Source organism: Lissotriton vulgaris, chromosome 5 (genome assembly GCF_964263255.1).
Source record: "Lissotriton vulgaris chromosome 5, aLisVul1.2, whole genome shotgun sequence".
Taxonomy (NCBI): Eukaryota; Metazoa; Chordata; class Amphibia; order Caudata; family Salamandridae; genus Lissotriton; species Lissotriton vulgaris.
The window spans coordinates 1822855588-1822883290 of record NC_141693.1 but is presented as its reverse complement, the minus strand read 5'-3'; the positions used below and the strand labels follow the sequence as shown (position 1 = coordinate 1822883290).

General features: G+C 48.0%; 1 protein-coding gene across 4 annotated transcripts in view; it reads left to right on the top strand.

Annotated features, from left to right (window-relative positions):
- Positions 1-27703, top strand: part of CALCOCO2 (calcium binding and coiled-coil domain 2) — a 428938-nt gene that overhangs the window by 65810 nt on the left and 335425 nt on the right. For 3 of the 4 annotated variants that reach the window (XM_086924246.1, XM_086924247.1, XM_086924245.1), the window contains exons 2-3: positions 21267-21454; positions 22892-22979. In XM_086924246.1, coding sequence (XP_086780372.1) covers positions 21269-21454; positions 22892-22979 — 274 coding nt within the window. In that variant the 5' untranslated portion in view covers positions 21267-21268. Of the gene's footprint in view, positions 1-19636; positions 19659-21266; positions 21455-22891; positions 22980-27703 lie in introns of those variants that run through there. The other variant, XM_086924248.1, reaches the window with a different exon arrangement.

The following is a 27703-nucleotide window of genomic DNA, read 5'->3' as shown; positions in this document are numbered from 1 at the left end:
AAGACGAAAAACAAACAAATCCGGTTTAAAACTGTCGCCTGGCTCCGAGTGTCTCCCCTGACATATAAACCAGGTGCCAATGCAATGCAACGTGTGAGCTAAACGTAAATGCCTATTTGTGTATAGCCCCCTGGTTAGGCCGATCTGTGCCACAGGTAGATGTTATCTGTCCTGGATCACACAATGTCATCACAGGGAAGTCGGGATTACAAGGGAGGTCTCCTGGTTCCGTTGTTCCGCGAAGCTGGCTTTCTCGATATATTGTGACATATATTGGTTCACAACGCAACGTTCTCTCAACGGCTGTGTTTTTACTCTCGCCCGTACTCATTATACAGCGTCTTGAAACGGAAGGCAGTGAGAGGCAGGCGCTTGAATGAGTGAAGCTGCTTGCATCTGTGCAGGTGGGTGTGCGAAATGTGAGTCCACGCGTGCACTGCGTGAACGTGTTGGTGGGTTTAAGTCGTGGGGAATACTTCTGACAGTGTGTTTGTGTGTGTGTGTGTGTGTGTGTGGGTGTCCCTTGTGAATATGTTACATTCTGGTGAGTGTGTTGGCTAATGTGTTAATGCAGCACTAAAACAGCAAGGGGTCAAGATGGACAAGGGGCTAACGTTGAAATCCCAGATCCTTGGGGTGTCGGGCATCTGCAACGGCCTCCTTAGGATGCTGCGGAGGTTTCTTCCCCTTTTGTCTGAGGAGCACAGGAAGCTGACTGTGCAGGCCCTGATCGGCTCTAGGTTAGATTATTCGAACGTTCTTTACCTGGGCCTGCCAGAGTATCTGCTACAGCGGCTCCAAGTTGTGCAGAATGCTGCCGCGAGAGCCATTTTTGGTTTGAATAGACGTGCCAGTGCAGCGGGCTTGCTGCAGACTTTGCATTGGCTTCCAATCCGCAAACGGATCGCCTTTAAGGCTTTGACCTTGGCCTATAAGGCCCTCCATGCGGTGGGAGCAAAGTACCTCCAAAAGAGACTTGCCTTTTACCATCCGGCTCGTTCTCTGAGGTCGGAATCCCTGTTTTTGGCGGTTGTCCCGTGAGTGAAGAGAGCTCGCCTGGGAGGTCGCTCCTTTGGACTACTGGCGCCACAGTTGTGGAACTCTCTGCCGCTCACACTCCGGGAAGCCACCAGCCTACTTGCTTTTAGAAAAGGTCTTAAAACCTGGTTGTTTACCCAGTAGGCCGCTTTGTTGTTTGCCCTCTCTGCCTTTTGTCTTCTTCTTTTTTATCCGTGTTATGTTATTGTGCTGTAGCCCTCCTTACTCAAAGCGCCGGGACACTCTTTTTGAGTAGCCGCGTGCTATATAAAAGTAAATATAACATAACATAACATAACCTAACATCCCGCTCTGAGGTACACAAACCTGATGAGCACGGCTTGAAGTACAGGGCTGCGCCGAGATCCCGTTCTGCAGTGCACAACCCTATGAGCAAGGTTTGAAGTGCAGCGCGGCACAGTGAACACACTCTGTGGTGGTCAACCCTGGTGAGCAAGGCTTGAAGTGCATCGCTGAGACAGCATCCTAGTCTGCAGTACACAACTGTGGTGAGAACGGCCTAAAGTGCAACGCGGCACAGTGAACACACTGTGTGGTGCACAACCCTGGTGAGCACAGTCTGAAGTGCAGGGCTCCGCCGGCATCCTGGTCTGCAGTGCACAACTGTGGTGAGCAAGGCTGAAGTGCAGCGCTGCATACAGTGAACACGCTCTGTGGTGCACAACTCTGATGAGCACGGCTTGAAGTGCAGCGCTGTGCCGGGATCCCGCTCTGTAATATAGCAGGGAGTGTAGTGAAGCGCAGCCACATACACACTCCACAGTATTAAAGTGCAGCAACAGTGGCGCTTTGGCTGGGGAAGGGGGCGGGGTGCACTCACAAGATGATAAGGAGCCCGAATACATTGAAGATGATGCTCATATCAATTTCTCCTATTACTAACTACAGGATGAAGGAAGCTAAAGTAAAAAACCAAAACAAATCCTTGCTATTAAAACTCAGCTTAATACTTCGCTTTGAAATGATGAACAGGCTACTCATTTACAGTCGTTATAAACAGTTTCTCGTTTGGACACGTGCCTCTAAAAGTTCACCCATGATGTGCTTTAAAATAGAGGTCATATTTAAAAAAAATAATTTTTTAATTCTTTTTATTATAAGAACCAGCTCCATACCATCGCACATCAGTAAGCTTCGGAAGTTCATTGGCAAATGCAAACAGAAACAATCATAAAATCCCTTTAACCAAATTGGTCTACATACAGAGATCAAGCCCCTGACTACACATCTATGCAATAGCAAAGGCGCCTCTAATACCACAGGACTAAAACCTCCCACTTTCAAATCAACCTCCACACCCCGCTCCCTCCCTATCCCTCCGATTCCATAGTGTGTCCATCGTAATCCACAGTAGCAGTCTGTTTGGCTCAGGGGAGACAGGGTAACCCACAACATCATCATAAACAGTGCATACAGGAAATACAAATCCGTTGACATACATCTCATTAATCAAGTGCAGACCCAGACTGGGTATCCATGAATTCCCCCCTGTATCGCCTCCATGCCGCCCATATTTTCTCACACTTCTTGGGGCAACCTCGGCTTTTATAGATAACTTTCTCAGCTCTCTGGCACCAGTCCAAGTCCCGCATCCACTCCTCCACCGTCGGCCAAAGATCACTTCCCCATAACCTTGCTATATTTCTCTTGGCCACCATACTCGCCAGAGCCAGCCATATCTGAAACCACCAAACAGCTTGCCGGCTCCTCTGTTGATCTTACTCCCCCACCGTCTCAAATGATCTGTGATGCTTTGTCTAAGTTTTTCTTTAGCAAGGTTGACGACATTTATCGAATCTTCGCTAATACTACCATTAGCTCTCACGATGCCTTGGTTCAGCTAGATGGACCTGTTCTTCATCAGTTCAGTGACGTTACAGGCCCACAGGTTCTAGACACTATATCTTCCATTAAATCAGGATCGGCTCTGGACCCGTGCCCGTTGAAGGTTATGCGGCCCATCATGGATGTAGTCTTTACACCCATAACAGAGATTTGTAATTCCATGTTCTCCACAGGTATCTTTCCAGATATCCTCAAGAGAACAATTATAAAACCGCTCCTTAAGAAATCCAATCTAGATAAAGAAGAACCTAAAAGTTATCGGCCTATTGCCAGCTTGCCTCTCTTGGCGAAAATAGCGGAAAAAACCATGAATACCCAACTCTCCTTCTTTATAGAGGAGAATAAAAAGCTGGATGATTCGCAGTTTGGCTTTCGCCGATGTCATGGTACTGAGACCGCCCTGGTCAAGGCGGCGGATGATATTAGATCTATCCGGGATGCAGGAGGCTCGGCCATCCTGATTCTACTGGACCTATCGGCAGCCTTCGACACGGTCGACCATGTTATCCTGGTCGACCGTGTCGAGAAAATGGGCATCCGAGGCAATGCCAAAAATCTTATTGCCTCTTTCTTGGCTAATAGGACCCAGATTGTCACCGTGGGACCTTTTGAATCCTCTCCCCTGTCATTACCTTGTGGAGTTCCTCAGGGCTCATCCCTCAGTCCGACACTCTTTAATATTTATGTGTCGGACCTTGCCAAAGTCATCAGGGCACACGGGATGAGCCTGACGTCCTACGCTGATGATACCCAATTGGTCCTAGCGGTCAAGAACGATGGGCCACAAAGAGCCAACATGCTTACTCAGGGCATGCAGGCAATTAGCAGTTGGATGGCCCACAACTGCCTGAAATTAAATTCCGAGAAATCTGAAGTGGTAGTTTTCGGCAATCTCTCCCCAGAGTGGTCCTCTTCATGGTGGCCCCCGTCCATGGGCCAGCCTCCGGACCCAGTTGACAAAGTCAGGAATCTGGGTGTCATGTTTGACAACCGTTTGAATTTCCTACCTCATGCCAACCAGATCTCCTCCTCTGCCTTCTACAAACTTCGGCTCATCAAGAAAATTATGCCCTTTCTGCCTGAACATCTTGCTAAAACCCTGGTGAGCGCTCTGGTCCTCTCCACCCTAGATTACTGTAACGCCTTGTTTCTGGGTGCTCAGGAGAGAGTGCTTGCCAAAATGCAGGCTATTCAAAATGCAGCGGCAAGGCTACTAGGGCGTATTCCGAAATTTCAACCGGTCTCACCAACCATAAGACAACTTCATTGGCTTCCGGTGAAAAAGAGGATAAAGTTTAAGGCATTGTGCTTGATATACAAGGCCTTACATAATGCCGGACCAGCGTTCTTTACCCAGAACTTAATCCTCTACTGCCCGTCTAGAACACTGCGATCCTCTAGCTCCCTTGATCTGGTGGTCCCCCGCACCAAAACAGTCAACTGGGGTGACTGACGATTTCTGGTGGCGGCACCAAGATTGTGGAACACACTCCCTCAATCGATAAGGACCAGTTCCTCCCTCTGGTCTTTCCGAAAAAGCGTTAAAACCTGGCTTTTTAACATCTGATGAACCCTGCAGTTTTTTTGGTGTCTTTATGGGAAAAACATTTCAGTTATCTAGCGCCGAGATGCCTAAGGGCCTTTGTTCGCGCTCTACAAGTGTTATAATAAATAAATATCTTGTCTTTTTTTGGCCAAGTGATGTCGCTAGTCACCCCCAAGACATGCCATCGGGCCTCCAGTGGGACCTCTGCAGCCACCACTTCCGACATGCCTGCCAGTCTAGTCCAGTATGCCTGGACTCTGATGCAGTCCCACAAAATGTGGAAGAAGGTGCCCTCCTCTCCACATCCCCTTATGCAAAACCGTGAATCTACATACCCTATCCTGTACTGTATCGTACGTGGGGTGAATGACCGATGTAGGATATGTAACTGAACCAGCCTAAACCTGGCGCGAATCGCCACCTCCCGGGGACTCTGTAAGGCCTCACCCTAGTCGTGATCCTCCAGCAGCCCTATATCTGATTCCCTCTTTTCTCGCAGAGGTCCCAGTGGGTCTGGGAGGTTATTTATGAGCTTTTATACGTGAGGGAGATAGCTTTGTGAATCATGGGGTCCATCAGTAGCCTATCTTCCAGCGGGGCATACTCAGGTAGTTGTTCCCCCTGTCTCATGTGTTGATGTATGGCATGTCTAAGCTGCTGGTAATGTAAAAACTCTCCACTACCCATTTGAAATTCTGTCTGCAGGGTCGTAAATCCCACCAGTTCCCCCCTTTTCCAAATATCCCCCAGCACATCAATACCAATTAGACTCCACTGACGAAGACCCTGTAGTTTCGCAACATCAGGGAGGATGTTTCCAGCCCACAATAGGGTTTGTGCCGTGAGTTTCGTCTCCCATCCCAGTAGTTTCGTCGCCCGCTTCCACACCCCCACCACTACTGCCGTTTGGGGTGGCAAGGGCCGACCGCGCCTGCCCTTGGTATAAAGAGCTGCTAAGTAAGTACCACTACCGAGGACCATGTGGTCAATTCTGTATGCTGATCTTCCAGCGGGGCAAACACCCAGCCATTGATATTAATCAGTTGTGTCGCCCAGTAGTATAGGTGGATATCTGGGACGGCTAGTCCTCCCTCATATGGCCCCCGCTGTAGCTTCCTAAGAGCTATTCTCAGGCAACCCCCTCTCCACAGTAAGGACTCCAACTCGACTATTCTGAAAATCTGTTCCGGGACCGTAAAGGGCATACTTTGAAGGACATATATCAACCGGGGAAGGGCCATCATTTTAAATAAAACAGCGCGCCCCATCAAGGAGAGCGGAAGGGTCTGCCAATGTTCCACATCCCAGTGTAGCTGCCCTAATTGCACCGACACATTCAGGCGCTGGAATTCTGTGTCCGACTTTGTGACCCATATGCCCAGATATCGGAATATCTCCTTCCAAACAATGCCCCTACAGTCTTCAGTTAACAGTGGCTGCGGACCCGCCAATACATGTCCTAGAGACTTGTCCCAGTTGATGCGATATCCGGAGTACTCACCGAACGTGCGTAGAATGATCATCAACCTCTGAATGGAGGCAGCCGGTTGCTGTACGTATAATAAAATGTCATCGGCATATAACGATATGCACTCCTCCCAGCCTCCTCCCAGGTCTATGCCCCACACACTGGTGTCCTCCCGTATCCAGTGGGCCAGCTGTTCCAGCGCTAAGGCGAATAGGGTCGGGGAAAGGTGGCAGCCCTGCCTCATTCCCGCCACCCGTCGCAGCCGTATAATTGTCCATGGTGTTGGTCTGTGTCATCGTGGATTTTTTAGGCTTCATGGCCGTCTCTGATATAGTCCACGGGACCACAGGGGATGTAGCACACCACCTTTTGGAACAATGAATATGGCCTGGGATCACTAGATCACCAGGACTCTAGTGCGCACTACTAGTAAAAAAAAATTCACAATGAAACTTTTTCATACGTGTTTTCTCTTTTTTGCTTTATCATGAATTTAGTGAAGATTATTTGCATCCAATCAGTTTATACATACACAATAAATAATCAAAAATGAAAGACATACGGGGGCGTGGCTAGCAGCCGACAATGGCGGCAGCCTAGAGGGAGAGCTCCGTGACTGAGGCGGCTCCCTGGATCAATCCGAGCATCCATCCGTTTCTGAAACTTCCCAGGCGGGAAGGCACGGAAGCCTAGGACCAAGCGGCGACATACCGTGCAAACGGGACCTCAATCCGAGGTCGGGAAGTGCGGTTCTGGAAGTGCCCAGGAGGGGCCTCTGCACAGCGTCCGGACCGGGGACCACAGTACGTGGCAGGCCGGGAGGAAGTGGCCCATGTTGGGCGCAGAAACACCGGAAGTGCCCAGCCACGGAGTGCGGCGGTAGAAGATTGACCGGAGCACTCAGCCGCCGTCGCCGGACATCGAGAGCCGGAGGGGCCCGGCGGGAGGCGTACCAGAGGTGAGGACAAGAGATCGCAGACGCCCGGCGCGGGCGGAGGGTGACACACGGAGCGGCAGAACCCAGGCCGGCGACCGCCATCTTGGCCGGCGGAGCCCGCGCTGAATAGCTGTACCACGCAGCAACTCCCCAAGGGCGCCTGGAGCGGCAACGAGCCCAGACGCCGCAAAGTACCTCGAGGACCCCAACGCCCGGCTTGAGACCTGAAGCACATTCACACGGGGCGCCCGTCCTTTCCCTGGCAGGATCTGGTGGGCACCGGCACGGAGCCCCTCATTGACATCAGAGATCCCGAGCAGGGGGCCCGACGGCCGCAAAGAGAAGGGGGCACGCGTGGCACTCAAGGAGGGCGGTGACAGTTCCCTCTAGGCAACGCCGATCAGCTGCATAACCCGCACAACAGCCCGAGACCCTGCTGGTGGCCTCTCACCTCCACACAAGAAAGATCCGGTCCAGCTGGGCGCCTTTACTGGACACAGTGCCTGGAAAGTCCCTCGAAGGCTTCACCCCATCCCTACACACTGAACGGACCCCGGTACAGCCTCCTATTAGCTATCCGAAGAGGTCTGTGAGGCACAGCCCCTGTGGAACTTGGAGTGCGACGTCTACACGGCACCAAGCCGGCCCAGGCGACGACGGAATGGCAGGCAAAGGACCTAAAAACGTGGCGACGCAGTCACGCCTGGACCGGTTCGCGTATGAGAAGCCCGGCTCTCCCTCGCAGGAGGCCAAATCACAATCAAATAAAACGACCGACGTGCCCGGTGGCAAGAAGGCGACAATAGACGACGTCATGCGAGCCCTCACGCAGGTACAAGCCACGGTGGGGTCGATCTCAGCCGAGATTACGCTCATAAGGGCGGACTTTCATAAAATGACCGAAAAGGTGAACAACATGGAAGTGGTGACCAAATCCTTGGTTGAAGACGTGTCGGAACTGCAGATCAGCATGGAACGCATCTCTAAAGAAAACAAGGAACTGCGCGAAAAGCTCGATGACCAGGAAGGGCGCTCAAGACTAAATAACATCCGTATAATAGGCGTGCCAGAATCGGAAGACACGAGGGCGATGGACCTGTATGTCGAGAACTTGATCAAAGAGACTTTGAAGCCCAAAGGACTCTCGGCCTTCTTCACAGTGGAAAGGGCGCACCGGGTGCCAGGAGGACGCCATAAGACTGGCGCTAACCCCAGACCAATAATAGCGAGACTCTTCAATTTCAGGGATCGAGATGCCATCCTACAGGCGGCGAGGAACTCGCCTCCCATTAAAATCCAAAACGCGACACTCGCATTCTTTCCTGACTACACGGCCGAGGTGGCACGAAGGAGAAGGACCTTCTTTGAAGTCAAAAAAGAACTGAGAGCCAGGGAAATCCCATACTCCATGATCTTCCCAGCCAAGCTTCGGGTCGTGGCTGACAATAGGACCTGGTTTTTCGACTCCCCGGAGGTGGCGCAAGATTGGTTAGAGGGATGGAGACCGACGGGCCTCCCCCGTCGCTCCAACAGGCAGAATAAACACCGTAATGCTGGCTCACGGCAGGGCTCGCAAACCAACGACGAAGACGCAGAGGTGCATTCCCCTTTGGCTGATCTTCATGAGGACAGTGCGGACGGGGGGCTGTGAATCACTGCTGTCGACTGGATGAACCGATGAAAACGAAGACTGACAAGGCCGCTTTGGACACTGGGCGGAAGGGCCTCCGCAGCTGAGGAAGGGGGCCGCCGACCACGGAGAAACCTTCACCCCAGCGAGCAAGTACTATGTTTTGGGGGGGGATCAAGCACTCTGCTGAGTTGGGGGGGCGGGCAGTTTTGAGTCCGTTGAGCAGGGGGGCAGGGAGGGGGGGTGTTGGGGGTAGGATGGGGTTATGGTTCTTAGTTTCTACACGGGGTCAAGATTGCTACAAGGGGGTGCACAACCACAAAATGCCACTGTCACGATACTGCACGCAGAGTCACTACACGGACCTCCTGGTCCTCCATGCGCACAACTTCTCAATCCGCGTACCCGCACGGGATGGGGGAGGACACTAATGTAGGGCGGGCGTCCCCCTTGAGCCTCATGTCGTGGAACGTGAGAGGCCTGGGCGACAAAATCAAGCGAGGGCTGGTCCTGCAGAGTATAAAAAGGGCAAATCCCGCCATGGTCCTACTGCAAGAAACACACCTCACAGGCACGGCCACAAGGGCCCTAGACAGGAGGGGCTATAGCATGGTGGCACACTCTGAGTTCACGAGAGGGTCCCGAGGCACCGGGATACTAATTCACCGATCATCCAAGTTTGTACTTCAATCAGTGGCAACGGACACACAGGGCCGCTTCGCGGCGGTGCATGGACAATGGGAGGGAGAACCACTCAACATAGTATCGGTATACATCCCGCCGGCACTGCACACTATAGCCCTCCCGGAACTGGGCAAATTCATATTAGACCTTCCAGAGGGGACTCTTGTGCTGGGCGGGGATTTTAATGCAGTGGCTCATGACTCCCTAGATCGATACCCAATACGCACACAAACACCGGCACACTCTAAATTGCAAGACTTCATAGATGCGCAGGGCTTAGTGGACATATGGAGGCGGCTCCACCCAGTGGACCGAAACTACACGTACTACTCAACGGTTCACGACAGTCTGTCGCGGATCGACTACTTCCTGACGTTGGGAGGGGGGCACCTCACTTTCACTGACTCACAGATTAGACCGCGAGGGGTCTCAGACCACTCCCCGCTAATACTGACTCTCTCCAGTCAGGAACGGGCCAGTAGGCGGATCTTCCCTATCTACCCGGGTTACCTTGGGGTGCCTGATATAGCCAAGGCCTTGAAAAGAAGTACGCGATCTTACCTCACCGAAAATGTGGGATCGGTGGCGTCGCCTACGGTCCTGTGGGAGGCCTACAAAACGGTGCTCCGCGGGCAGGCGATCTCAGTGATCGCACAACACAAGCACACACAGCGTCAGGAACTGGTGGGTCTAGAGGGACAACTTGCCAAGGCAACGCAGGACCACGAAGGGGACCCAAACGGAGACACGCAGCACGCGCTCCGAATAGCCCAGCAACGACATACCGACTTTCTGCGCCGCAGAGTGAGGGAACATATGTCAGCTACTGCGAGTCGGGTGTACGACATAGGCGACAAAGCAGGGAAACTCCTAGCGTGGTTGGAGAAAGCGCGGGGAGGTCAGAGGACCATACTCCAGCTGAAAGATCCCAATGGCGAGACGCACACCAGTCCGGCGAAAATAGTGGAGCTCCTGGCAGACCACTTTCACTCCGTGTACACCCCTGAGTATGAGGTCACACGGGAGATGGCAGAAAGCTTGCTCTTAGGAGTGCAGACCCGCACTCTCACCCCCGACCAACGGGACGAGCTTGACTCCGACCTGACAGCGGAGGAAATACAGATGGCCATAACGGCACTACACCCGGGGAAAGCGCTAGGCCCCAACGGGGTCCCGATAGAGTGGTACAAAGTTATGTCCGAAACGCTATCCACACCAATGCTAGATATGTTTCAGGAGTGTCGGGAACGAGGGGGACTGCCCTCTGACCAACGCACGGCCACAATTGTTGCAATACCCAAGCCCGGCAAACCCCCTGAGGACTGCGGTTCGTACCGCCCGATTTCCCTCCTCAACGCTGAGAGTAAGATCCTGGCGAAACTGTTGGCCACCAGGCTCCTGCCTCACCTGACACACCTGATACACCCGGATCAGTCGGGCTTCATGCCGCACCGGAGTACGGCGCTGAACCCGAGACGGCTGCACGGGGTGCTGGCGCGAGCACCACGGCTGGGGGAACCAGCGGCGGTACTGTCACTAGATGCCAAAATGGCGTTTGACATGGTGGAGTGGCGCTATCTATTTGCAGTCCTGGAACATATGGGTATTGGCCCGACGTTTATATCATGGATCAGACTACTGTATGCCGAACCCGTGGCGCGAGTGACCGCAAACGGCCACATATCGAGAGAGTTTCCGCTGGCACGGGGCACGAGACAAGGGTGCCCACTCTCGCCGCTACTGTTCGCCCTAGTGCTGGAACCCCTGGCCACAATTATCAGAACCACCCGGCTGCTGAAAGGCGTACAATGGGGAGGTGGTTGGGAAGATAGAATATCCCTATATGCCGATGACATGCTCGTCTACCTCATGGACCTCTCGAACGGCATCCCGGTCCTACTGGCGCTGTGCGAAGCCCACGGTACGGCTTCGGGCTACAAACTTAACTGGTCCAAGTCCATAATCTTCATGGTGCAGGGCGACCTTCCAGCCCTGCCTGAGGACTGCCAATTGATCGTAGAACACACCTCCTTTAAATATCTAGGGATATGGATCACGAGGGATCACTCGACCTTCATGGAACTGAATCTTAAGCCCCAGCTAGACAGGCTAAAGGCGGACGTGCGCCACTGGAAGAATCTCCCCTTAACACTATTAGGTAGAGCGGCGCTCTTCAAGATGATGGCACTGCCTCGCTTCCTCTATGTCCTGGAAAACACCCCAGCGATGGTCCCCGTATCATTTTTCCGCCACGTAGCGGCACAGCTGTCCGGCCTTCTGTGGGGTGACAAACCGGCTAGGGTTGCGCGACTGAAGCTGACCAGGGACTGGTACAGTGGAGGGATAGCCCTCCCCGACCTCGAACTGTATTACTGGGCCGCTCACCTCAAGGTGATCAACCAATGGGTTCACACGGCACAGGACGACCCGGCATACGAGGCTGACAGGCGCCAGCTGGGCGCTTCCACCCTTCTGGCCCCACTCTACAACAAAGGAATAGTGAGGAAGCTTGAGGGACCTACCAGACACACAGTAACCATCTGGCACAAAGCGCAACGGCGACTGGCATGGGAGGGAGTGATCACTGGCCTCACGCCACTATGGGACACGAAAGCACTCGGCAGCCTGCGCAGTTCAAAAGGATTTGAGCAGTGGGACACTATCGGGATCTCCGTGGTGGGTGACCTATGGACGAGGGAGGGCGTGCTCTCCTTTGCGACACTGAAGGAGCAATATAACCTGGAGGACACCGAAACATACAGATACATACAAATTAGGCACGCACTTTTGTCGGTGTTGGAACCGGGTGTTACGCTGCCGGAATCGGCTCCGTTAGAGGACCGATTGCTTACGGACTACATGGAGTCCAGTGCAACCTCACTCACTTACCGCAAATTGATGAACAACCTGCCGGATCCCCTTGGAAAGTTGAAGGAGTACTGGGAGGATGAGGTGGGAGACCTAGATGAGGCGGAATGGAACGCAGCCCTGGCATCACCCAGGGAGGCGGGTATTTCCACCCGATTCAGGCTGGTCCAGCTCAAGGTACTACATAGGGTCTACTACACCCGCACCACACTACATAAAATACACAGGGCAGAACACCCATATTGCCTAAGAAAATGTGGGGAGGAAGGTACACTATTCCACACTATATGGACCTGCCCAAACATACAGACCTACTGGAGGCGTGTCGCACGCACGATCAGTCAGGCCCTCCAAAGCCCGTTCGCGCCTGACCCCAGAATCTGTCTCTTGAACGTATGGGGCCCAACAGATCTGTCGTTGCACGCCAAGGGCTGGGTGGTCATTGGAGTAATGATGGCTAAGCGGGATATAGCGAGGAACTGGGGGGCACTAGAGACACCGACACTGGCGCAATGGTGCAGGAACATGGACGTGCTCATGGTGACGGAGAGGGCAGTATATCAACAGAGACGTAATCCACGTAAATGGAACAGGATTTGGTCACCGTGGAACACATACAGGGGGGACATTTGTGAGCCCTTGCCCGAAGAGGAGGATGGGGACAGCTCAGGGGATGATGAAGACTTGGAGTGAAGATGAGGGGGGAAGCGGGAGGCCCAGGTACACTGCGTGAGTCCGGGACCGGGGAACTTAAGGGTCAAGAGACTGCTATCGCCAGAGACTGTGTTTAGGATTGCTGAATGCCTGCATGTGGATCAGGGTTGAAATGGCCTATAGTTCGTGATCGTACAATGCAACTCCCGAAGTAGCAAGTTTTATGTTGGGGGGGGGGAAAAAAGAAATTTAAAAGTTGCTCTATTGATCGTAGGCAGCTGAATGTTGACGCTGCCCTACAGTAAGTTTAATTGTGAATGTATACCATGAGAATGCAACAACAAAAATAAAATTTAAAAAAAAAAAAAAAATGAAAGACATACACATTTTATAAATCAATCAATACACAACACAGTTATTTGTAAAACCCAATGCATTTCGGGGATGATACCCCTTCGTCGGGGGTCTATAAAGGATATCATCCAATGAGGCTCAATGTAATAGAAGTCTTGAACAACAAAAACAAAGTTACCTTGACAGAGGATATCCAGAAAAACTAATCAACATGCAAATGGAAAGGGTTAAAACAATACCACGGACAGAACTTTTACAAAAAAAGATCAAAGTAGAGAATAAGAGAATGGTATTTGTTTCAAAGTACTCCACTGCAACAAGAGAAATAAAAAGAACTATAACCAGAAGATGGGAAATTCTACAAATGGAAAGTGATTTTGAACATTTGTATGAGCAAAAACCTCTTTTCGCATATTTGAGGTCAAGAAACCTCAAAGAAATATTGAATAGAGCAGATGACATGGAGCTCAACACACCTACTCCTAAGGGTACAACTAAGTGCTTTAATTGCAAAAACTGCAACAATGCAATCCTTGGCAATACGTTATCTCATCCGAGAACAGGAGAAAAGATAAGTCTAAGGCACTCGTCAAATTGTAATGCAGAACATGTGGTTTACTCCATAAAATGCCCGTGCGGATTATTATATGTGGGTAAAACCGACAGGAAATTGAGAATACGTTTGGCCGAACACAAGAGTAGGATTCAAAATAAAAACATAACATCACCATTGGCAAGACATTGGGTCCAAAAGGCACACACCATTGCGCAGATTCGTTTCCAAATTATAGAACAGATTCCACAACGATTGGGTGTTGATAACGCTAAAATTCTTCTCAGGCGAGAAACATACTGGATACGTAGATTACAGACCTTGACCCCAGACGGGTTAAATGATAAACTAGAAATGATATGTTTCCTATAAATGAAAATTCTGATTTCACGACATGCAGCTGACACCTCAAAAGGGGAAACCTAACATAGTGGGTTTTAACATAGGTTGCGAATGAAAGTATATACATCACTATAATTTGTACATATGACTGTTTTCACCTTATATGTTTCTGGTATTTTTTATATGTTTCTACAGATTGGTAAAAATTATTGACTGTGACAATATGCGCATTTACCTTTAATAGTTATCATATCCAGAATGTTTCCTAGGATGTAAATACAGTTTCAAATTCCTTTTTTCACTTCTTTCTTCTTCTTAAATTCAGGATCGCGTTTATTTTCATACTGAATTAAGGGTTTATTAGAAGCAATAACACTCGTGTTGTATTTGGCACTTAGTAACCCTAGATAGCATCCCGTTTAAATATGGCCGCCCGGAGTTTACGTCGTAGTCCGTTTTTAGTGCTGGTTTCCACTAAACCATTTAGAGAAAGGACTTGCAACACCATAATCGTATCGGTGTTGTCAACAAGGGAAGACACCGTTACAACGCCGCTTTACCCGCATTTCCCGGTAAGATAACCTTTTCAAATGGCCAATTAGTATGAAGGTTGCTAGCTAAGAAAACCGAAAACTAAAACTCGAAACCTGCTTTTGTTTACCCTAGCATGGGAACACGCCGACTTATAGCGAGACCATGAGAAATTGACTAAAGGCTCGCAGGTAATTTTTTTTCTCTGATTAAATATCGGCGATCACGTTTTTAAACCTCACTGTTTACGAGCAGTAATAAACAAAAATACATTATTGCTCTGTTCCACTAGATCCCAGAATATCACAGCTAAACTGGAAAGAACTACAGGTGAGATTCGTGTCTTGGCTGAACCATATCAAATAACCATTTGGTTTAAAACTCAGAAGCATTATAGGAATAGTTCTTGGTACTTATTTTTTCTCATTTTTTAATTATTTCCAGATAGGTTTTCCTTAACCTGGAATCAAGGTAATTTTCTAAGCACTAACAGAAACTTAGTGCTCTCTTAGGTTTCAATCAAGTTATTTACTAGTGTATGAATTTATTTAGATATCACCAAAGCTTCACAATATACGCAACCGCATAAGCAACAGTTATCTAGGTAAGAGCATCATATATTATTATTGATAACAGAGTATAGATCTCCACAAGCATCGAGATTAATTTGGTGTCCTTTCTTTCTTCTTTTCTTTCCTTTATAGACCCCCGACGAAGGGGTATCATCCCCGAAATGCATTGGGTTTTACAAATAACTGTGTTGTGTATTGATTGATTTATAAAATGTGTATAAGTCTTTCATTTTTGATTATTTATTGTGTATGTATAAACTGATTGGATGCAAATAATCTTCACTAAATTCATGATAAAGCAAAAAAGAGAAAACACGTATGAAAAAGTTTCATTGTGAAATTTTTTTTACTAGTAGTGCGCACTAGAGTCCTGGTGATCTAGTGATCCCAGGCCATATTCATTGTTCCACAGGAGTTCAGCAGGCACTAATCTAGTGCAGCACACATATCGGACAAGCAATTTAGTCTAAACAACTGAGTGCAATACCTCCAACCATTCATTTATTAATGCACACCACCTTTTAACATTCAAGAATACTCCAACACCAAGCTGCCCGCGCCAACTCCCGGGAGGCGCTCGTGTGAGGATGAGCAGGATTCACGACTGGGCCTCTTGGTGATACTGCACCCTCTCCATTGCCACAACAGCTCAGGCCATGGATCCGCCAGCGCCTTCGTCACTTAGGCTCCTCGTCAAGGAACCGCAGGGCCGCCCCCCAATAGGCCAGATCGTCCGTCTTGGGGTCTTACCACCCTTGGAATTTGTCGGTATCAGTGCGTCCTCCCACAGGCCACACGCCGCACCTCCCAATCCAGGTCACCGTGCCTCCACCACCACTAACACTCCTGCCCAAGCCCACTCGGCGGGCTCCGTGCTCACGCCGTCTCCCACTCATCGACCATCGCCACGTGGACTGAGTGTCTGCCTTCCCGGGTCCTCCGTCCCTGCAACGTGCTGCCACTCTTTGCTCCTCAGCAGGGGGCCCAGGTGCTCGCCACCGGTCCGATGTCGCTGGCCCGCGGGGTCTGCCACTTCCCCACCAGGGCCTTTACGTGCCCTCTGTATCCACTCTCCAGGGCCGCCGTTCACCTCCTCCCGCCCTCTCGCGGGCCCGGCAGCCATCCGCAGTGGTCCGCCGCGCCTGCAGCCCTCACACAGGGGGATATCTGTCACAAATGCCCGACCTCGGGGCAGAGCCCCCCGCTCCCCACATGGGGCTCGCCGCTCTCCGTCCCTCGTCACCGCCGATGTAGCTCCACCGCGCCCGGCCCGCCAACCACGCTAGGCCGGTGCTGCTGTCGCGTTTTCCAGCGGCCTAGGCCCCAGGAAGCCCCCAAACACTGGAGCCGTCGCCGCACTTCCGGACGTCGGAGAGGAACGAGACACACACCTCCCGGCTCCGGAGGGCAGCAGCCTGCCGCCCAAAGCAGTGAGCCGGTAGGATTAGTGCCGGATTTTCGGGGCCTTCGGAATTTCCTCAGGAGCGCTGCGATATTATGCGGCCATCTTGGTTGCCGCCAAGCCATGCCCCCATTTTTCATTCTTTTTTATATTTTTTGAATCCGCTGCAACTTGCTGAATATGGCTCAAAGAAGAGAAATTACCCAAGAATGTGCGCTGGGATGCTTTGGCCATAAAAAGAGCAGATGGCTTTAACAGAGCCAGTGCCAGAAAGGTCTGCAAGGAACAAACAATAAGTCCCTAGGGACCCACGTGGATCAAACGTGTTTTTTTTCGCTCCTACCTCCTTTTATCATTATACTTTTTAGGTGATCGATCCTGTGAAATGTTCACTAGGAAATGTAGCACATATTGCTTTGATGTGAAAACGTTTATATCCCTCCTATTCACTAAGAATCCTCCCTACCCCTACCAAACAACACAACAAATGAACTCAACAGCATATATTCGTTGCGGGATCAGCTCTTCGTTCCTTTTCCCTTCATACGGTGCTCACATGAAGAGTTATTGCATCGCAACAAGTAATACGGCGGAAGTCGGATGTAAAGGCAACGATTCGCAGTCATTTTCGTTTGCTTTTATTGAACAATTCAAACTATGCAGTTATGGGCTTCAGAGGAAAAAATCAAACAATAAAGAAAGCATGGCAAAAGAATGACTTTACTTCTCTAGGGCTTACGGCTGAACAACTCTCCTCTATGCGCTATGAGCAGACATACTCTGGTTGGTCCTTGTGTTTCTCGAGCTTGGTGTGGACAGTGACCCCGTCCATCTTGAAATGCACTCACTTCTCATCTGGGCATACTGTAGAAACTTCCCCATGAGTACAAAACTATAAACCGTGCAGGGGACCTCAGTAGCTCTTATGAACCGCCCTTTGCTATGCCCTTCCTTACACACACCTTATCTCTGATCATGACAACCTCCCATGTAGTTGCAATTCTCGCAGCACTCTGGGCTCCTTGAGGCGAGAAGCCGCCAGCGCATTTGGCCCATTTGGTGTCTCACATTTACGCAAGTTTAAGCCGTTGGCATTGTAAATAACAATGCCTTTTATTTATGTTTTAAAAACCAAAACACAAATAAAAGTAATTATCATTTACAATGCCAATAGCTCAAATTCGCGAAATGCGAGATCTATTGCATTGCAAATGCTTGTTTTACTTGCATGTTATATGAGCTGCATGCAAACTGCAAGATCTAAATAAGAGTGCTATGGTTTTCCCCCAGTCTTTGATTATCCTAATATTGCAAAAAAGGTTCATTTGGATAGAAATCAATTCTGGTTATTAAAGAGAACCCCCAACCATGGTATTACGTTCCAAATTCAAAGTTTGCTTTTTTGCAGACCAATCACTATTAAGCTATACTGCCTACTAGTATGATTGTCATGTAACTCCTACACCTTATAGTGCTTTATCTTATGTAACATTTCCTATACAGTGATTACAGACCTATGATTGATTGTCTCTGTGTGATGTGTGTGATGTAAAGTGTTCTGACACCCTACTCTGGTATCAATGGCGCTGTAAATCAAATGAAATGAATCTGAGCAAGATTGTGGTTATGTAGACATGAGGGGCACTGTTAAAGGGTGGTAGTGAGGGAATCCATCTCAGATGGAGTCATTGGGGGGTACCAACAAATGTTGTCGCACAGGGCTCCACTAGCACTAATGCAATGCAGGATTTGCACGCACACCAAACAGTTCACAACCTTCACGGTCTCTCTTCTTCATGCACACACACTGCTGCCTTTATTGGGGCCACCTGAATAATGCGGCAATAAAGGACAAAATGATGCCATGGTGTTGACTAAATCATGCAGCAAACAAAAGGCTGCAGCGTAATTCGGGATATTTTCTGATAGCATGTGTAAAAATGTCAAAATAATAAACTAACAGTCTCTGGGAAGATGTTGCCTTATTAGTACCAGTGTAACATACAAACACAACAGTGAGAAAGGTGATCAGTCAACCTTTGCAAAGGGCTGTCTCCCTCGCAGCAACACAAGTCAAGTTTTTTTGTGACTTTTGATCCTTTTGAGCTGCTAACAATTTATTAGTTAAAATTGTCAAATTATGCATCAGATGACACATTATGTAACAAATAATGCAGGGCCATAATTATATAGAAAACATTTGCAAACTAGGATATTTTGCCATTCATGTTTGAACTGCTCTTGTGTTAAAAGGGAGAAGTGCTGATGACAGAAACTGCATGGCTCGGAGACAAATGGCTTGTGATTCCAATCTTAAGTGAATTTGGGACATTCTGTGATTGGAAATGCATCCCACTTTGTGAAAGTATTTTAATGTCAATAACTTATATTAAACCTTAAATAAACATATATCCATTGGTTGAATTAAATAACGTAATAAGCTTTAACTGAGTAGTGAAATGCCAAGAAAAACTGAATTATATGCTCTTTCTGGCCAAATTCGCCCACTGACCCTATACTTGGGTTATTCCCGCCCTCTGATTCTCCCACGGTTCCCCTATTCGCCCCCCTCCCCCCACTTGTGTATACGTGTGTGTGTGTGTACGTGTGTACGCGTGTGTGCGTGTACGTGTGTGTGTGTGTGTGTGTGTGTGCGTGTACGTGTCTGTGTGTGTGTGTGTGAGTACATATACTCTTCCGGGTTTGAGTCTTTGCCCAGCTCTACTGGCTATGCAACGCGACAACATTGAGTAATAATCGTACACATTGGACTATTCTTAGGAACACTGGGTTTGAGTCCCTTCTGTGTTTTTAATCCTGAAGGGCCTGGTATCCAGTGCATGAGAGGCAGCAGTGTTTAAATACTGTGCGAGGCTCGGTGCTGCTTGTGGCTCAGGCGGCTGCACGGTTCAGATGTTTCTTATTTCCCTAGACTGGCAACAACATTCTTTTTGTACCCGAACCGGCCTAGCGTGTTCTTGTTTCCTAGAAACGTGTTTCTGTGTATCTTTCCTTTGCTTGTACTTGCTTTTTTACACAATTCTGTGTGCTTGTCGGTCACGGTGTTAGGCGCTGCTGTAGCCAGAGAGTGACATCACTGCCTGCTGGCGATGCTGGGGCTCTGGTGATGACGTCATTGTGAGAAGCCTGCTCCTCTTCATCCTTTACCTGCGGTACAAGTCTTTCAATCAGTGGTTAAACAGCTGAAAGTAGGTGTGTCCCTGGCAAGTGCTGTTTTTCACCAACGCTTTTGGTTGATGGGGTACCCAAGCATACTCGTACAGCAGCAGCTCAGTTAAAAAGACTTTGCTCCTATATCTCTGTCATTCATACACATAGGCCATGCCTTTACTGGAACACAACTTTAACTATGTTGGTGCAGAGGCGATCTGGCAATCAAAATGTGGTTTGCACCAAACTGCAAGCAATAATCCAGCCTTTGTGCCAACCTTTCCCCGCGCTCTATATTCACCCTTTACACTCATCTCGCACACAGGAACACACCTTCTTTTGTCATTCATTTTGATAAACTTTTTATGTCTGTACTGTTGTTTTCCCTTTTTTTTAGATTCTGTAATATGTGCCCAGCGTGGGGCCATTGTTCATTTGGAAGCGTTCTTCAGGGCACATACTAGGGTAAATGTTTGTGCCATACCAGTCTCACTGCAGGTTGTGCCATAATGTATGCTGGCCATGAAGGCTGTTCTATACTGCGAAATGTTATGTTACATATGTTTCATATAGGGTATTTGCGTGGCCTCTTAGCGCTTTTCGTTGAAGGTGTATGTGTCTGCAGTTGTGCATTTACCACCAAGCGTGCTAGCTCTGGGCTCTCCGTGGACATAACATGCCCATGATGTGTTGGATATTGTATTTCCCTTGAGGTTGTATTCCAAAGGAGGAGTTTCAGCAGGGTGCAATGCAGGTGGGGTGCTAGTCGTTCTCCTTGCACCCCCTGTTTCAGCTGGTAGTTCTTCTGAATGAATGATGATCTTATAGAGCGCAAACTTTGCCCAAAGGCTTCAAGGCGCTAGGGATAGAACGAACGGGCATGCATGATATGAAAGAAGCTACAGATGTTAAAGTGCGAAGCGCCATTAAAAAAAAGATTTGTGAAAGGGTAAATGCGACTCTTGGCAAGAGATCGTTAGGGGTTGGAGCAGTGGTTGCTCTTTACAAAAACTTATTATTCATTTATTCAACTGAAGGGCTGCGTTTCTGAGACATGAGCCCAAGTCTCCAGGAAGGAGTGAGTGGACACAAAGAAGTGCCAAAACTAGGGAGAGTAACAGGACCATCTGATCCCAATCGACACAAACTATTTAAAAAAAAAAAAAGGATTTCAGTTGCTCAAGGCTTACCTGTCAAGCTCAATAAGTTACAAGATGCTTTTAAGTTTCTCTTTGTCGCAAGCCCTTGTGATATGTTCACCACTGACACCAAAAGGTATTTTTATTGACTTCTGCAAGATAGCTGGGCTGGTGTAGTAATGTATACCACAATTTCAATCCTTACAGTGCAGCAAAGAGTTAAGGTAGTCCTGAAGGTATCTGAGGGTGTAGGAATACTCTAAACGTTCTGGGACTGATGTTTTCAAATGTCTGGAGGATAGATGACCTCTCTTCGATATGATCTTCTAATAGCTTCAGTTCGACTCTTGCTGACCGGGAGAAGGCACGCATTGGACAGCACAGGGAAATTATTTGTAGTACCATGGGGTAATGCAGTTGAATGTGTGTTTTCACAGCTCTATATTTGGTATTTATTATACATTTACTATTTATATTCCCTTTATTCTCTGCTTTCTGTCCCTCCCCAAAGAAATGGCCAACATAGCAGAAGAAGAGGAGCCTCCAATGTCGGTCGTCTTTGTAGAAAATCACAGTTATTCGCACGTCCTTTTCAATGAGGTGCAGAAGTCCTACATCCCAGGCGTTGACCAGATTTGCCAATTCACCCTGAGCCAGCACATCGTCGGGCGGCCTAAGGACTGGATCGGAATCTTCAAGGTAGGCCAGACAGTTTTGCACAGTAGGGACAGATCTGTTTAACAAGGGGAGGAAGCAGAGTTCAAGAAAGGAAAGATGACGATCACCTGCCCTCAATGGGGAGGCTGAGCATCAAAAAAGGAGCCTTAATAGGGAATGGGAGAAGCACTCTAGTTGGTGGAGAAAAAGCTTTATGGGAAGAAGTGGGGTACTCTATACAGGAAGATGAATGAACTTTCTGTACAAAAAATGTGTGTATATAAAAAGTAAAGGAGGAACATTCTAGAGTGATGAGAGAAGAGAGGTTAAACCTTCATTGTTGTATGGGACATGCTTTGTGGAAGGGGGTGACTTTCATGGAAGTGCATTGGAGGAGACTTTATGGAAAGAAGGGCAGGTGTTCATGAAACGAGGGTAGAACCAATTAGTGAATTAGAGAAGTTGACAATATGAAGCTTGATAAAAACACAAAAACGATGATGGGAGGAATGCTTGCTGGACTGTTCCCTTGAGGAGCTGAGTCAAGGCTGATTTGCATATGGCTGGGTCCAAACATAGGTGGCATGGTGGGCAAAAGAACGATGGGTTGTGATGATACCCCGAGCAATTGCCAGTGGTTAGGCAAATTGCAAGCATTTCTCCCAGCACCTTTGTGTGTTTGATGCATGAAGATACATGCAAGAGCTGTCTAGTACTTTATAAAGTTTCAAAATAGTTAACAACTGAAATTAAAGCTTAACTTGCATTTAGCAGTAAAAACATCAAAGTACAACACAACATGACACCAATACGGTATTAAAGATGAAGGTAAAAGATCAGTCTCTGTGTGTATATATATATATATATATATATATATATATATATATATATATATATACACACATATATATATATATATATATATACACACATATATATATATATATATATATATATATATATATATATATATATATATATATATATATATATATATATATATATATATATATATATATATATATATATTCTTTCACTCCTTCTCCACACCATATAAAGTAGGCACCGACTCCGTGAGGTAAATATTCAGGGATTATTCTTTATTCCATACCGTAGACGCGTTTCGACGGACCCCGCCGCCTTGGTCACTATATATATATATATATATTATATAGTATTTGCATTTCAGTACTTTTGGGACTTGAACAGTTTTTCAACACCCATTGGAAACTTGACAACATAAAACCGTTTTTTAATTAATGCAATTTCATAAAGTAAATCAAGACAAACTTGTGTGCAATTGTGGCTAGCGTGATGAGCATGCGCTCAGGAGCTCTGCATTTAAGGTTGTAAATCAGTTTAATGGAACTAGAACTGTCTGTGCTTTGGCTGCTTTGAGAAGTCTTGAAAGGGATGGCACCCACAGTTTTTTATTACCAAATGTCCAGTCCCACTTTTCTACCTCTTCTGTCTCTGTAGGTCGGATGGACCACACCACGGGATTATTTCACCTTTGTGTGGGCTCCTGCATCCAGCAGCACATCCCAACAAGAGGTGCTATTTAAAGGTCAGTGAATCACCGTATCTTACACCACCTTAGCAGTTTTGGCTTTTTCCTTTGTCATTGCAGTCACACTGTGTGCTGGCATTGTAATCCAAAGTCCCTGTTGCATCCTTTCTGCAACAGTGTTAATAATGCCAAATGCTTGCCCAGCTGAAGACAGCAGAGGTGACCTGGAGACCGAGGATGGGTTTCCTGGCAGGCATGGTGTTCTGCAACAAGCATTTCAGGTGTATGTATATAGATGGGAATTGCACTGAAATCTGAACTAAATAGCTTGAAGACGTCACTAAGGGCAGACTTTTCCAAAAATATAGAGCAATATGGAAGTTTACTTACATGGGTGGTGTGAGAAAGTGCCCTCTTTCTTGCATGGTATGCCCCCACTTTTAGCTGAATTGCTGATGTACTTTGACTGAGTGTGCCCTGGGCTCCTGCCAATCAGGTACCCAGGGCCTGTGTTCCTTCCCTAAAATTTCATTGAAGCCTAAACCCAATTGGTATCTCTGGCCACATGTCAGCCCCTGGTAAATGGTACCATAGGTACCCTGGCTCTGTGAGCCTAAGGGCTGCAGCACTTATTGTGCCACCCTTAGAGGCCCTGTACCCTGACACCCACACACTCCCTTTGCAGGCTGAGTGTCTAAGTACAGAATTAAACAGAGTCAACATGGCACATGTTTTTCCATGCCCACAAACCACTGCCCTGGCATACATCAGTCACCCCTCTAGCTGGGTGCCCTATGCCAGTGGTGAAGATACAGGTGCATGAGCCCTGTACCCCTACAGTGCCCAAGCCTATTCCTGGGCCCTATAAGTGCAGTGTTGCCATTAAGAGTATATGGTGCTGGGAGTTTGTCATTACAAACTCCACAGAACCATAATGGCTACACTGAAGACTGAGAAGTTTGGTATCAAACTTCTCAGCACATTAAACTCACACTGATGCCAGTGTGGGATTTAATGTAAAATGCACGACAGAGGGCATCTTAGAGATGCTGCCTGAAACTCGACCAACTCCCTGTGACCTGACTGAGTGGCTGCATAGGCTGCCACCACCAGACATGTTTCTGGACCCCTGGGTCTAGAGCTTGCTGCTCTCGGGAGCCTGAAACAATGCACATCCTGGGACGAGGTGCCAGGCCTCCTCCCCCAGGATGGGTAGGGTTCACAAAGGAGAAGCTTCAAAGGCATGCAGCCTTTGTGAGCCTCTCCAGACCATTTGCTCCTTTCAGCAACTGGTCCCCACTGGTTCTACCCCTCACTTTGGTCGGGAGACCCGGCGGGAAAAACAAAGTAAGTGAGGTGTGCCCACCTCTGTCAACTCCACCACTAAGGTGGGGGAGGCGAGGTGAAGCACAACCTCGAATCTCCGCCATCTTGAGGATGGGGGGACCCAGCCAACCAGGGACATGCTCCTGCCCCCCTCTCACTGGAGAGTGGCAGAATAGGGGGTGTTCCCACCCCAGGGAAGAGACCCATTGTTCCCTGCCCTTACCCACCTGTGTCGCCCCTAAATTTAGTATTTAGGGGCATCCTCAGATCCAGCAACCACTAGAAAAGAAGAAGGACAAAAAGCAGTGCAGAAGCTAACAAGAGGACGATGCCCACTGACTTGGCCCCAGCCCTACAGGCCTGTCTCCCCTCGAACCTGCTCCTGCGAAACCCCGGTGTGTCCAGCAGCCAGCAACCTCAAAAACCCTGGAGGACCTGCCTGCATTCACTTTCCAAGCTGTTTTTCCTGTGAGCACCAGACATGTTTAAACTCCAACTTCTGGTGCCAGTCACAAAGCGCGAATCCAGCCCACTCTGCACCTGCTGAGCCCGGCCCGTGTTTGAGTGAACGAACACCACAAGGAGGTCCCCCCGGTGATCCTGACCCGAGATCCCGCTACCCCTGACCTGCCTCAAGCCTCCAGACGCCTGCAGCCTCAATCTAGGGAACCTCCCCTACCCCGACCAGAGCGGGTAAGAAAATCCGACGTCCAAAGGCATCCATGCACCCGACGCCCCACTACCTTGTGTGCCCAGCACAGCGGTGTCTAACCATCCCTCTACATCCCAACTTACCCCTCGAAGTGGTGGTCTTTCCTGGAAGATCCTCGTCCCCGAGCCTGCAGTGTTTCTTTGTCCCGGAGAATCTCCATTGAAATCAACAGGGCACCCGACCTCAAAACAGCACCCTGCACCTGGCCGCCATAGTGCTGCTGAGGATGCCCCTTTTGTGCTAAGCTGGTCGCCAACTTGCCCTGAGCTGAACCATAGGAGCTTTGCTCCCACTACCCGTGGCCTGCTTGCTAGCAGCCACTAACCGGAGTCCCCCTATCTTATATAGGATAACATTGGGCCTCAACACTCTGCACCCGGGGGCTCTAGTGCCGCTGAGGGTGCAACAACAGTGCATTACTGACCCTGGGAGACCCCTGAGTCTAACCCCAGAACCCTAACTCAAAAGACTGATTACTTACCTCGAAACCGATAACTCATTTTTCCTCATAGGATACCATTGACACTTTTTCTCCCAAAAAGATTCTAAGTGTCGTCTTTTGAAAACTACAAATATTCCTTAAAAATCAGCCGAATAACCAAAACGCATTTTCTCAACTGTTGTCAGGATATGTCCCAGTGCTGCATCTAGGATCCAGCACTGAGTAAGAAAAAGTATCAATAACATAACTTACCTGCTAAGTGAATTTACTCCCATAGGATAACATTGGTGATTCTATGTGAAAAAGTTTCAAGTGTCAACTTTTGAAATGCAATAATATTCTTTAAACATCGTACATTCAACCAAAACGCATTTACTCACCTGTTTTCAGGAAATGTCCGAGGCTGAATTTAGGATCCAGTCCTGTGTTAGCAAACATTATCTGAAAAATAATGAACTGCATTTTAATTAAAAAAAAAACATTCGTTTGAATATACTATACCTGCAATGTTTGCAAACTGCTTACTAAAAACCACTGCAACTCTGAACTGTGTTCATGCAAGTAATTTGCTACTGAAAAGTATTTTTATGCTTACCTATGCAAGGCTGACTTGGTTCTAGAAATAAAACAACAGTATATTTGTTTATACAAAAACAATTGGCCTATGGTTCAGTTCTTGTGTGTGAATTCATTTGCTGACTGAGTGTGTACATCAAATGCTTAACACTGTCCTCTGATAATGTAATGCCTTACTGCTCGACCAAGCTACCACTTTAGAGAGTAAGGTTCTATCTAACTTAAACCTCTGCCAAACCTCTGGAGACCCTTGGACTCTATACACACTGTACCTCACTTTAGTGCAGTATATATTTAGAGCCAGTTTTTTTTAGAGCTGGTTAGTAGGGAATTCGGCAGCAACGCTCTTGGCCATTTACTGGATTGCGTTTTTAATCACAAGAGAGATATAAACTTAGCACTCTACACATTTTATGCAGATCTATGTGCTTAACATGAGGGGGACTCCAGAATAGTTAAGTATCTAGATGGGATAAACATGCCCTCCTTCTAAGGCATTTGGATGCTGTTAGATGGGCATGTTACTCTTTTTGAAGTTCATATCACCATTGCTAGTTTGATTACTGGCAAGTCTTCTCGACCTGAATCACTTCTGATCAATATTTACGGGTCCTGGAGGATTAGTGGGAAAGCCTCAAGCATGGGTGATTGCCAGCATTCCTTTGTGAGGGGACTTAATTTTACTGCTCAAGGTGACCACAATCCTGGTAAGTGTAGCTCTTTTGTGCCATTTTTATTGTTCATCCCAGACAACAAAATATCTGCTATCATTGTTGCCACAAGACAGCTTCCCCATATTCTGATACTGGTACATGGGACTGGTCTAGTTTTGTACCTGACAGACCCATGCACCTGAATTTGTACAGATATCATGACGTATACAGGTCCCAACCTTTCTTTTGGCCACAATCCTTTAAAACAAGGCCTTTAGTGCATTGGCCCTGCATGGTCAATGCACTAGGATGGTGTCTCTCGCTAACAAGTTGGTTATTATGAATCTACTTCTGTATGGTCGGACTAGTGCCAGGACCCTTACAGATGGGGCACTGGATTCTACTGGAAAGGGAGCCTAACTGGGTTGGGGTCCTTTGGATTGAATTGGTTGATGATAAGCTAAGACAGAGACACAGGCGCTTACTACCAGGTTGACATAGAGCATTCATCATTCTTTATGAAGGTGGCCTATCGTGTGCACAGGCACCCCAATGGTAATACTCCTCTCATTTTCCCAGGTATGGTCTAATTTGGCTGAGTTTCTGGACTAACATTCAATTGGAGTAAATCAAAGCTGTTTCCCCTTATTCATACTATCCGATCTTGGTTGTATTTTTGACTGATGTTTAGAGAGGAGCAGACATGCTTACTTATTAAGAGTCTATTAGTAAATCAGATCAACACTCATAGTGCAGGAGATCTTCACATGCTTGAATACGTGGGAATAACAGTACTTTTTCAAGTAGTGGTTATACACTGGAGGCTTATCTTCAACCACTATATCGGACATGTCTTTTGGGGCAGGCAAGGGCAAAGAAAGTAAAGGTAAAAAAACTGTAGATATTTATTAAAGCCCACTATGTAGATTACAAATGATAGTTCCAGTTATCCCAGTGACTCCCGTCTCAAGGTCAGGAAGAGTTCAACTAAGCTATTAAAATATCAGATGTCTCAGACATGATCCCCTTTGGCTGAATTTGTGTACTTCCTGTCAGTTGGAGTAAATCAGAG